We start from the raw sequence: 12104 nt of genomic DNA on the forward strand, positions 1-12104 counted from the left end.
TTCCAAATCGGTGGACGAAGGAAAAAAAAATGTCAAAATCAGTGTGAAAAGGAGAGAGAGAAGACAGGAATTAGGGAACTTTCGTTTTTGGAGAGCAAAAACAAAACAAAAAAAAAAAAGCGAAATTTGGTTTGAGCACCAAGGAAATATACAAGTATAAATCCCTCATCATCACACAACACAGATGCGGAGATTCGTGATTGGTCAAGCCAAAAATCTTGTAGATCAGACTCGTCGTCGTCATCATCACAAAAATCTCACCTTCCTCTCTCATCTTCCTCCTCCTCCTCCTCCCTTTTCAGCTCCTTCCGCCTCTTCTTCTTCATCGCGTCTCTTGTCTTCTTCTTCTTCTTCCGATATGTCTGCTTCTGATTCCTCTTCCTCTCTTCCCGTTACTCTTGACTCCATCAATCCCAAGGTTGGTTTTTCTTCTTTTTTGTTTCTCTCGCCTTTTATTTCTTCTCTTTGTTCAATCGTTTAATCTTTTGGAGGGGTTTAGGTGATTTTGCATTCTGGGTTTGGATTATTCGATTGATTTGGTAAAAGCGAAGAGCTTTGTTTACTTTCTTAAAGATTGCTCTGTGTTAGATTTAGGAGGGTATATTGAGAATATGCTTGTGTGCTTAAGGGTATATGATATGATTCGTATCCTCGTCTTACGCAGCTAGATCATTGACACTTTGATAGGTTTGTTTCTTTTACGTATTATATATTTTTATATATATATATATATATCACTAGTTGATCCTTTGTTATTATACACATATAAAACTGGGACTTTTTAAAATTCTTTCTGTTCTTCACCCTTTTTGTGGATGTTAAAAAAGTCTGGATTTATGTGTTCTTCCTAGATTCGATCCTTGTGATTAATTAAATGATTGTTTGATGCTTACTTTTTCTCTTTAATTTGTTGAATTGATTTAGCTCATATATTCCAGTTGAATAGTTTCTTGTCAAGGAACAGTTCTGCATCTTTAATCTAGCTCTAGTGACTGATGATGTCTTGAAGCTTTTGTTTGGGTTTTTTTTATTCTAACGATAGAGTTTCTTTTTGGGGGATCTTAGGTTCTCAAATGTGAGTATGCTGTCCGTGGAGAGATTGTCAACATTGCTCAGGTAAAACATCTTTTTTTTCCTTGATTGTATAATTTTTCTTAAGTGGATACTGTTTTGCTCATTTTGATTTCTGCTTTCACCTCACAGAAATTGCAAGATGATTTGAAGATTAACAAGGACGCTTATCCCTTTGATGAGGTACGTTATAATCGGTGTTTAGCCCCTTTTTCGTGTTGTCTAACTTGATTCTTATCTTGAATGAAAGCTTACAAGGTTCTATGCTTTTGACAGATTATCTACTGTAATATCGGGAATCCTCAGTCTCTTGGTCAACAGCCTATAACATTCTTCAGAGAGGTAAAATAAGTGAGCTTCTATGGTGCTGAGTTGGTCCATATGTTACTTGTGAGTTAACTTGTAACATCTATGTCTCAGGTTCTTGCACTGTGTTCCCACACTGCCCTGCTGGACGAGAGTGCAACACATGGTTTGTTCAGGTACTAACACTGGTTTATTATTTTTTACCTCAGTATACTTTTCAGCTTCTGTATCGTGTTGCTTTCGTGGTATAAGACTTGGTTTAAAATTGATTGCAACTTTTATTAGTTCTGATTCAATTGAGCGGGCTTGGAAGATTCTGGACCAAATTCCCGGGAAAGCGACTGGTGCTTACAGCCACAGCCAGGTTTGTGGCATTATAACTCTTGATAGCATCTCTTCCTTCCTCTCAATATACGATCCTGTCTCTTAATCTTATGTTCTGCATCAGGGTATCAAGGGATTACGTGATGCAGTTGCTGCTGGAATTGAAGCCCGTGATGGTTTCCCTGCTGATCCTAATGATATTTTCATGACAGATGGCGCAAGCCCAGGGGTAATGATTATGAAACTTCTCTAAACTCTTAGAATTTGAAACACCTTGTTTTGAAGGTGACAATAACGTTCCTCTCGTTCTAGGTTCATATGATGATGCAACTTCTCATAACTTCAGAGAAAGATGGAATCCTTTGCCCTATTCCGCAGTACCCATTGTACTCAGCATCAATTGCCCTTCACGGTGGAACTTTGGTATGTTTGTAATGTCTGCTTCTGATGATGATATCATTTTGATTGATGACTATATCAACTGGGGTGATGAATCCACTTCCCGAGTTTTTTTTTTTGTCTTTCTTCTGATTGTTGTCATCTTTTTGGGGTAGGTTCCATATTACCTTGACGAAGCATCAGGATGGGGCCTTGAAATATCTGAGCTGAAGAAGCAACTTGAAGATGCTAGGTCAAAAGGCATCACTGTGAGAGCTTTGGCTGTCATCAACCCTGGAAACCCGACAGGGCAGGTAAATGGATCTTCGATACTAAAACTCACAGATCTATATCCATGCAAATTATAGTTTCGTCTAAATGTGACCTCTGCTCTTGTTAAGGTTCTTGCGGAAGAAAACCAGCGTGACATTGTTAATTTCTGCAAACAAGAGGGTTTAGTTCTTTTAGCCGACGAGGTTTACCAAGAAAATGTTTACGTCCCTGACAAGAAATTTCATTCCTTCAAGAAAGTAGCCCGGTCTATGGGCTACGGTGAGAAGGATCTTGCCTTAGTCTCGTTCCAGTCTATCTCCAAAGGTTTGAAAAAGAACAATCATCTTAGTTAATTGATAAGCTTCTCATTATTGGCGATATGAAATTAGTCTTAAAACTGGATTCATTCTTTCGACAGGATACCATGGAGAGTGTGGAAAGAGAGGTGGTTACATGGAAGTTACTGGATTTACTTCTGATGTAAGAGAGCAGATTTACAAAGTTGCTTCTGTGAATCTTTGTTCCAACATCGGTGGTCAAATTCTTGCTAGTCTCATCATGAGCCCTCCCAAGGTATAAAACATCTATATGACTTTCTCATCACAGATTCTCCCAATTGATTCAATTTCCACCAGGTGGCTTGAACTTGCCACTCTAGATAATTGACTTTAACAGCTTTTATGAAATTGTATCAGCCTGGTGATGATTCCTACGAATCATACATAGCAGAGAAGGATGGAATTCTCTCGTCTTTAGCAAAACGTGCAAAGGTTAGCCACATATTATAGAGAATTAGGACTAATCATTAAAACTTTCTGTTCTTACTGCGTTTGGATTCTAACCGTGCAGACTCTTGAAGAGGCTCTGAACAAGCTAGATGGTGTTACGTGCAATAGAGCAGAAGGAGCTATGTATCTATTCCCTTGCCTTAACCTTTCAAAGAAGGCGATTGCAGCTGCCGAGGCGGAAAAGACAGCGCCAGACAACTACTACTGCAAACGCCTTCTAAAAGCTACTGGAATAGTTGTAGTCCCTGGTTCTGGCTTTAGACAGGTTTGAAAAAGAAAAAGCTTTCGATTTAAAGAACCGAACCAAAAGCTCACTTACTGTTATTGATCTTGTGTGTGTGTGTTTTTGGGTTTGATATAGGTACCCGGAACATGGCATTTCAGGTGCACTATACTTCCCCAAGAGGATAAGATTCCAGCGATTGTTGATCGTCTAACTGCGTTCCACAAGAGCTTCATGGACGAGTTCCGCGACTAAGCATTCTGTTTTGAAGATCTCTCTCTATAGATTTATGATCAATCTTGAGTAATAATAAGAAAAAGGTCCCCATGCATTCCTTTTCTTTTTCACCGACATCGTGTTTACAGAAGCTTTTGAGATGTGAGAGCATTAGTTAGTGCTCTTCTCTTCTTCTTTTGTTCTGTTCTTTTTATATTGGCTGATAAACCATAATATGTTATTGAAAGAGCTTTTATAAAACGGTTAATCAAACTCTAAATTTCTTAGAAACACTTACTGAACTCTTTTCCATCTATCCCATGTTTCAAGTCACGGTTTCATAGAATCATTTTCGTTCTTTCTTCATTTGACATAAAAGTTATTTAAATATAAATAACTCTGCATTGCACAAAAAGTACTGATGATTAGTAGAGAGCTGTTACCTGCAATTTTGTTCCTTTGTGAGATTGGATTTTACACTAATACCTCCAAATTCCGTTAATAACACTAGGCAGTAATCACGTTCTCTATTCACGTGGCCACCATCTCCAAAGTTTCAAAGCATGCACAGTTGCACATGAGTTAGGTAATGTGTATAGGTGGATCTGTCGTCTTTCTCTACATATGATATGATTGAATTCAGATGCTGAGGACTATCATCATCATTAAATGATTGAGATTAAGATTATAAGTTTTCTCACCATCTCATTAGCATAGCAGTAGTCAAAAGTAAGATCACGTAGTTAGATCCCAATCGTATTATAAAGCACGAAGCTTCATAAGTCTCTCTTTATCTACTAACTCACATCTATCCAAGATTTACTCAGTTAAAATATAAACAAAAAACATAAAAGAACAAGAACAAGTTACGAGCTTTCAAGACTCATAACGGAATTGCAAGAAGATAACTCACAATGAAGAGATTCTTTTCAGTTGCTCTCATTGTGCTACTTGTATCTTTAGCAGCAAGTATGTATAGTGTAGAGGGACGTTCTCTGTTAACAATGACACCTTCTGGTCAAGCTGTGAGAGATTTGCAGATAGGCAAGAATCTAAAGAAAGCCCCAGTTAGAAGAGAAAAAGATAGCTTCCGAAAAGTCCCAACGAATTCCCCAAGTCCTACTCCTGCTTCTTCATCACGTCACTTGTCTTCTTCTTCGGAAATGACTTATTCTGCTTCCTCTTCCTCTCTTGACTCCATCAATACCAAGGTGTTTTTTTTCTTTTTCTATGTCTGAATCCAACTCTAGTGAGTGAAGTCTTGAAACTTGTGTTACTCTAATAATATGATATTTCTTGGAGATTTCAGGTTTCCACGTATGAGTATGCTGTCCGTGGAGAAATAGTCAACATTAGTCAGTGATGAGCTAGCCTGGATGTGTTGAGGCCTGAAGGAGCGCAGTACAGACGGACCAACGTGAAAGAGAAAAGCGAGTTGCAAGTTTTTTTGGATTAACCTAACACTTTTACTCTATGTTTTTTTTTTGCGTTGAGTCAAATTCTAAGGAAAAATAAAAAAAACATTGGAAGCTGGATTGACTGATTTAATACTTTTCTACATTATGAGTACGTAGTTCAAATATTATTAAATAATTCAAACAACTTGATTTCCAAAGTATAAAGTATACAAGCTATAAGAAAACAATGAATCAAATATAAATAGCATAAAATCATATAACTAAACTCATAAAACTAAATCAAATACTTAAGAAATTCTCTAGAGGAATACTTATACAAGTGACCAAAAGCAATCACCCGTTTTGACCTACACGGCAGCGATTAATCCCATCCGTAAGATTTTCCAAGTTTTGCATATCCATCGTCGGTTTCCAACCCATCATGTTGATTGGCCATGCCGGAACAATCTCAACCGGCCGATCGTTGCTCATGGCCATGATCTTTTTCCCTAAATTTTCTCTGAACACACTCAATGCTGCCACGTAATCTTCAAGCTCCTCCTCTGGCACACTCTCCACCGGACGCTCCCACCACGGCCTCCTACCTTCTTCCTCCGCCGCGTTATTACCGGCATACCCCTCCAACTTCACCGGAATCTTACGAAGATACTTATCGATCAATGCGTCTACGTGGCCAAACCTGTAGATCCTACCGCACCGAGAAAACGTTATGACGGCGATTTTTGCACCGGTGAGAACGCTAAGTTCAGCTGATTTCTTGAACAGCCCACGGCGTCGTTTGGAGAAGGTTACTTGTCTCTTGCTCTCTTCCTTGATCTCCTTGATCTCTATCTTCTGTCTACCTCGTGTGGTTTTAGGGGTTGTTTGTGCTGTTGTCTCCTTTTGGGGTTTACTAACAGACACGTTAGGGGTTTGAAGTGGATCCTTGGACGTCGTCACGCAGGTCATCGATGATGATGTTTCTCTTTCTTCTTCCATGACAAAAGCGAGAAGGATTGGAGGAGAGATTAAAGAAAGTATATATCATTAGGTTTTTCTTGGACGTGGGGATTTTATAGCTGTTCATCGTCATGCTGTAATAAAGGCAATTGTAATATTTTGCTTTATTTATGGAATGTTTGGTTTAAAAGCACTCCCAATTATTTAACATTTTCGGAATGATTTCATGAATTAAAGATACCCTTGCGCTAAAATGTAGGACACGTGTTTTGTTAGAAAAAGAAATAAATATATATCTCCGGGATAAGTTCCTATTTTACTCGTTCGTTGAATAATCAGTTGTGATCAGTGTTCAAGAAAAAGCTAGGCGGTATCTGGGCGGTGATCTAGCGTCTAGCGCCTAGAACACTTAGTCGGAGTCTACACAATTTTTATACGGTTTAAGCGTTTATAACATAAAATATTATATATATAATTATGTCAAAAAATATGTTATAAAAATAAAAAATTATAAATTATAAATAAAAGTAAGAAAAATACATTTATTTAAGTTATATTAACAACATATAATTGTTCATTAATTATGTATACAGATATAAAACATAATAATTTAAATATATGTAATTTAAAAATCAAAAATAAATATTAAAATAAAATTTATATAATTTTAAGCGGTTTAGGCCGTTATCTAGGCGTCTGTCTGATCGTCTAGCGCCTAGACGGCGTCTAGGCGGCTGCCTAGACCGCTTTCTTGAACACTGATTGTGATCCTACTTAATTCTTATAATCGACCAAAAAAAACAAAATGTGCATATAAATATATGGTCCCCCAAAGATGAGCGAATCGTGTATCATTACCCATCCATCATCACACACACACGTACAAATATGCGTGTAGCATCATGCATGGCGGCAGAAGAAAATAACATGACGTCTTCTTTGCTTACATTAACTTAAAAAGTATCCCATTTATCACGGTAAAATGCAGGTAGGAAAATGTCTAAAATGATTAGTTGATCAAAATTAAATAATCTCAAATCGTGGCCAACAAGTGATTGATATAAGTGATGACATCATTCCGATCCTATTCATTAGTTACAATCCAAATCATGATTAACGGGAAAAAAAATTAGAAGGTACTTAACGGAAAATTAAAGTAGCTAGTTATATTTTTATATGCATTTTTGTGTATATAATAATATCTTGATATGAATGTTGCCCAATTTGTGTGCAGTCCCGATCTCTTCTCTACACTATATGTGGAAGATTCTCTCTTATCACTAAGGTAAGGGTAAAAGAGTAAAACCATTTTTTCCCTCCCCGACGACTCCGGTAAAGGTGGTCAACGTCGAGAGAAGACGGCCGAGTTGAATCAATTGAAAAATCAAAAATATCTATCCACCTCCGTCCGAAGATTTGCGTATTTGAGAATAAGATAAATGACGGCGACGGTGGCGGTAATGAAGAAGGCGGAGGAGCTGGTGTGTAAGGCGATGAAAGGAAACGATGCTTCTCATGACGCCGCGCACGTGTGGAGGGTCCGAGACCTTGCTCTCTCCATTGCTCGCGAGGAAGGTCTCTCTCCCAACTCCGACTCCATGGAAATTGTGAGTTTTTGGAACCCTTAATTTGCTCTCTCCATTGTGATGTTTCTTGTCAATTTTTCAATTTTTCTCTCTGGGTGAATCATTTCTGTTGATCTTTTGCAGGTGGAGTTAGCTGCTCTTCTCCATGATATAGGTAGTTACCTTTTTCTTTTTTTCCTCTTCTTTAAGCCATTTGTTTAATACTCCAGAGATTGATCATTGTGTGTATCTCTCTCTCTCTACCACTCTCTTATCAGGTGATTACAAGTACATAAGGTTTGTTTCTCTAAGTCGTATTTTCATATCACCAGCTCCCTTGCAACATTCTTGATCATACTTCCACGATATAGAAGTTTTCTATGTTCCCCTGCATTTACATTTGTTTGAAGTGAACTAACCTGGATGGATTGATACACTTACAAGTGTAGAGCCTCCTCGTAATTTTTTGGTAACATAGTGCTAGATTCCATCTGTTTGCAAATGCTTATAGGATACCATTAGGTGAGAGATTTCTTGCCAGAATTTCACACCCTAGGATTGGTTAGGCTCTACTAAGTAAATATTACTGTTTATATAGATAATAAAACATTCCTATATGAATGATGATGACTTATTCTCTGCCCCTGACATGTTGCTTCATGGCAAACTTATATTATAACCGGGATTCAGAGACCCTTCGGAAGCAAAACTTGTTGAGACTTTCCTGGATGAGGAAGGTATAGAAGAGACCAAGAAGATGAAGATACTAACGATCATCAATGGAATGGGTTAGTCTCCAGCTCCTACTTTTACTCAGCATATCCAATGTACTGTTACTAACTTGCATGAGTTTTCAATGCGACTAAGCAAAATATGTGCGTAAATTGCATTCTCTTGTATCTACATTTGTGAACAGAACAAGTGTATTGTTTCCAGGTTTCAAAGACGAGTTAGCTGGGGCAGCACTCTGCGAATCTCTTCCAGAATTTGGGGTAGTTCAAGATGCTGATCGCCTTGATGCAATTGGTGCCATAGGTAAGAATGCTCTCTTGTGTGTATTTCGCTTCTCAACAGTTTTTTAGAGTTTTGATATGTCATTGCCAAATATCTGCTGTGATGTCATCAGGAGATTCTCTAATGTTGTGGTCGTAGTTTGCTGACTTGCTGTTGTTCTCTTTCCGTTTTAGGAATTGCTCGTTGCTTTACATTTGGTGGAAGCAGGAACAGAGTGCTTCATGATCCTGACATCAAGCCCCGAACAGAGCTAACCAAAGAGCAGTACGTTAAGAAGGAGGAGCAAACAACTATTAATCACTTTCATGAGAAACTCCTCAAGTTAAAGCAGCTGATGAAAACCGAGGTAAGATTAATAGAAAAACAATTTTTATCCGGAAAGTTGTTTGAGATTTGAGAGAGTTGAATGTGGGATTGAAAAAAAAATATCAGGCGGGTAGAAGGAGGGCAGAGAAAAGGCACAAGTTTATGGAAGAGTTTCTTAAGGAATTCTATGGAGAGTGGGACGGGTCAGCTTGAAAAGTTAACGAATGATGATGGATGATGCATGAAGAAGAAAAATGCAGGGGATGTTTGATGTGTCAATCGGTTACTTAATTTTATATTAAATCAGTAAGTTGTACCCGACCAAACCGACCTAACCGGTTACATACCTCGGGATTAATTTACATTCATGTATGTCAAAATGCTTTGGGTTTCTTTTTAATAACTGAATTTTTTTTAGTTATATTATAATTTTATAATAAAATATAATTTATATGATTATTTTAAAAAAAATTTGGATAAAACATTATGCAATAAAATCATAGGCTAAATATAATGATTTGAAAAAAAAAATCTATTTTGTAAGTTTTATATTGTTAATTTTATGTACGAGAAATGGTTATGTTTGTTGTTTGTTTTTATTTTAATTTTTGAATATATTTGGTGAAAGTTTTTTAATATGGCTCGTGCTTAGGTAAAATTTTATTTTCAGTTGCACAATAAGATCTTGAAAATCACGATTAAGTGTGATAAATTTTCAAGATTTTACTTTTTTACGCCTAAAAATATATTTTTATGCCTAACAATATATATTTTGTAACAATACACGAAATACTAAAGATTTTATTTAGGAAATTGTATAAATCATTGAATATTTTTTTTAATAAGATTTTTTGGGATATTCTTAAGTGTATTCATATAGCTATGAATTGACTAATTAATTTATAACGGTTTTTCGTAACCAACTTATATTTAATGTATAACATATTTTGTAATCAACTTATAAAAATTATAATCTACAAAAAAGTTGTGTACTTCCGTTTTATTATATAGGAGATTATAAATGTGCTCTTTTTTGTTATAGAGAGCCAGTCTTATTCTTTTCATTTTTTTTACGCTAAAGTCAGTTGTTGTCTTTTTTGTAAAGGATTTTTAATTTTTATAAAGTTAGTGGTTTAAATATTGACTTTCTATTTTCGTTTTTAAGTCTTCTTTATATATAAGTGGAAGATGATGATACCATCTAGCATGAATAAAAGATGTCTTCTGGAATTTTTAGTGGATTAAGTCATTGCGAGGCTATCATCGGTCGGCCATAATATATTATTTAACATTACATTGTTTAAATATGTATATTTTTATACCAAACTGACGTGATTAAAAAACGTATCGACGAAAACCTTGTGTTAATTACATTTGTTTGTCTTTTGTACTGTAGTTTACCTAAGATACTAGTTTTTGTTAATTGAGTGATCTTTATCTTATCTGTGATGGTAGTTAAGTTCGATTTTATTAACACTAAAAATAATATCAGTTTCATGGCCAGTTTAAAAAAAGACTACCAGCTAGACCTTAGCATTTTTGAGTTCTCCAAATAAGTATTAAGTATAGAGTCTATATATGATTTGTGTTAGCTATCATTAGCGAAGTTCAAATACCCTTTGCTATTTAAACATGATTATTCTTACTGACAATTATTTTGCAGTAATTTTTAATTCAGTTTTTTCTTCTTTTACTGACAATTATTCCTCACTTTTTTTTTTCTTGGACTTTGCTTTCATAATCAGTTGTTAACATTTAATATTAGGAAAGAGAGTTAACTTCGTGCACAAGGAATTTATGTTGAAATTAATAATAATGCATCGAATGGATTTAGATTGTTCACGTTTAGCCAAGTCGTTGGTTTGGTTCGTAGTAAATAAAAAAGAAGGAAAGGAAGGACTAATCGCGTATAGACAATAATCTATTACCATTCTACATAACACACGTCCAACACTGAGAGGATTAGTGATTCAACTCATCGAACAGGTCGGCCATTACGCGTTCATTTTTTGTTCTTTTTTTGGCTCAACATCAACTTTCATTCACCAATCATAATACACTCTGTTTATCTTTCACTACAAAACGCTTAATCCATGAAGGCATCATCGAGTATAACTTGGGATCATAATTCTCGAAAGAAAGAGATTCCCTTGCTACTCGATCGGCCACACTATTACAAACTCTTAGGACATACACAATTTTAAAGTCTTGGAAGGAAGAGAGCAAACCTTTTATGTCATAGAGCAAAGGAGCAAATGCAGGCCAAATCTCCTCACTATTTAGCAAATTAACCAGGCCCAAAGAATCTGATTCAAATATAACCCTTGTATAGTTCAGACGGAGCATTGAGTGTATTGCCCCCCCACATTGCTTCCAGCTCTACTTCCATCGCCGAATATGCACATCGAATGGCTTGCGCTCCCATCCAAAGAACATCCCCTGTGTCATTACGAAGTACCCACCCCGTACCACTCAATGTATCTCCACCCCTCCAAGCTCCATCAGTATTGCATTTGACCCATTCTCTTCGAGGTAGCTTCCACTTTGCGTCCTCAGTCCTCTTTGGTACAGGGTGCCCTCTAGTCAATTTCTCATGCTCATTCTTTTTCCTTTGATCCCATTCCTCAGCATCCTCTAATGCCTTCTCTACTGTATTTTGGGGATTAAAGTCCTTTCCTTTGAAGATGAGTTCATTACGAGACTTCCAGAGCCTCCAAAGTATCCAAGGAACATCCTTCTCCAAGTCGTCTCGTTGTGGGTAGAGCGAAGCAATATTCAGGACGAAGAACATATTAGCATAGAGAGAATTAGACCACTCGCCTCCAGAGGGTGACGGAATGGGGGATAGTGCCCATACCTGCCTTGCATAGGTGCATTGAAACAAAAGGTGGTTCGTCGATTCTGCTTCATGAGGACATCTCACACATGAATTATCTCTAGAGAGATGACGATGAGATAAGCTTTTTGCCACAGAGAGACAATTAGAGAGACACATCCAAAGGAAATGTTGGACCTTAGGACTCGCCTTTGTTCTCTAGACTTGACTTATAAGAGGATTTAGGCTAGGTTGTGTAACTGCTTGAGGACCTTTCTGAGTGTTGATGACCTGAGTCAGAACCCAATATCCAGATTTTACCGAGTATTGTCCTGTCCTAGCATAATCCCATGTATAACTATCTGATCTGTTATGTCCACCAAGCCTTAAGTTCCCAATCAAGTTCCTATCTTCCATAGTAAAAAGTGTGTCTAGCAAATCCTGTCTCCAGGCCCGCTTGCTATCCTC

At 36.9% G+C, this 12104-nt stretch overlaps 3 protein-coding genes across 3 annotated transcripts; 2 read left to right on the forward strand and 1 right to left on the reverse strand.

Moving 5' to 3' along the window:
- LOC104740421 (alanine aminotransferase 1, mitochondrial) lies at nt 48-3881 on the forward strand. The gene is made up of 14 exons (XM_010461002.2): nt 48-418; nt 1066-1116; nt 1204-1254; nt 1348-1413; nt 1492-1553; nt 1663-1741; nt 1826-1930; nt 2014-2124; nt 2256-2393; nt 2481-2676; nt 2771-2925; nt 3048-3122; nt 3202-3405; nt 3502-3881. The coding sequence occupies exons 1-14, from the start codon at nt 185-187 to the stop codon at nt 3616-3618; spliced, it is 1644 nt and encodes a 547-aa protein (XP_010459304.1). The 5' UTR covers nt 48-184; the 3' UTR covers nt 3619-3881.
- LOC104740424 (agamous-like MADS-box protein AGL62) lies at nt 5316-6052 on the reverse strand. The gene has a single exon (XM_010461004.2). The coding sequence runs from the start codon at nt 5973-5975 to the stop codon at nt 5331-5333; it is 645 nt and encodes a 214-aa protein (XP_010459306.1). The 5' UTR covers nt 5976-6052; the 3' UTR covers nt 5316-5330.
- On the forward strand, nt 7162-9221 carry LOC104740425 (uncharacterized protein YpgQ). Its single transcript, XM_010461005.2, has 7 exons — nt 7162-7543; nt 7646-7676; nt 7780-7798; nt 8192-8289; nt 8438-8536; nt 8689-8861; nt 8948-9221. The coding sequence occupies exons 1-7, from the start codon at nt 7376-7378 to the stop codon at nt 9032-9034; spliced, it is 675 nt and encodes a 224-aa protein (XP_010459307.1). The 5' UTR covers nt 7162-7375; the 3' UTR covers nt 9035-9221.

The sequence above is a fragment of the Camelina sativa genome, chromosome 14 (genome assembly GCF_000633955.1).
Source record: "Camelina sativa cultivar DH55 chromosome 14, Cs, whole genome shotgun sequence".
Classification (NCBI taxonomy): Eukaryota; Viridiplantae; Streptophyta; class Magnoliopsida; order Brassicales; family Brassicaceae; genus Camelina; species Camelina sativa.

Bases quoted from the DNA above. Each gene is read 5' to 3' on its own strand.
- LOC104740425 (XM_010461005.2), top strand. From the start codon at position 7,376: ATGACGGCGACGGTGGCGGTAATGAAGAAGGCGGAGGAGCTGGTGTGT. The intron at 8,290-8,437 runs GTTAGTCTCCAG...TATTGTTTCCAG, and splicing joins AACGATCATCAATGGAATGG to GTTTCAAAGACGAGTTAGCT. The intron at 8,862-8,947 runs GTAAGATTAATA...AAAAAATATCAG, and splicing joins AGCAGCTGATGAAAACCGAG to GCGGGTAGAAGGAGGGCAGA.
- LOC104740424 (XM_010461004.2), bottom strand. From the start codon at position 5,975: ATGGAAGAAGAAAGAGAAACATCATCATCGATGACCTGCGTGACGACG.
- LOC104740421 (XM_010461002.2), top strand. From the start codon at position 185: ATGCGGAGATTCGTGATTGGTCAAGCCAAAAATCTTGTAGATCAGACT. The intron at 1,414-1,491 runs GTAAAATAAGTG...TCTATGTCTCAG, and splicing joins CTATAACATTCTTCAGAGAG to GTTCTTGCACTGTGTTCCCA. The intron at 1,931-2,013 runs GTAATGATTATG...CTCTCGTTCTAG, and splicing joins CAGATGGCGCAAGCCCAGGG to GTTCATATGATGATGCAACT.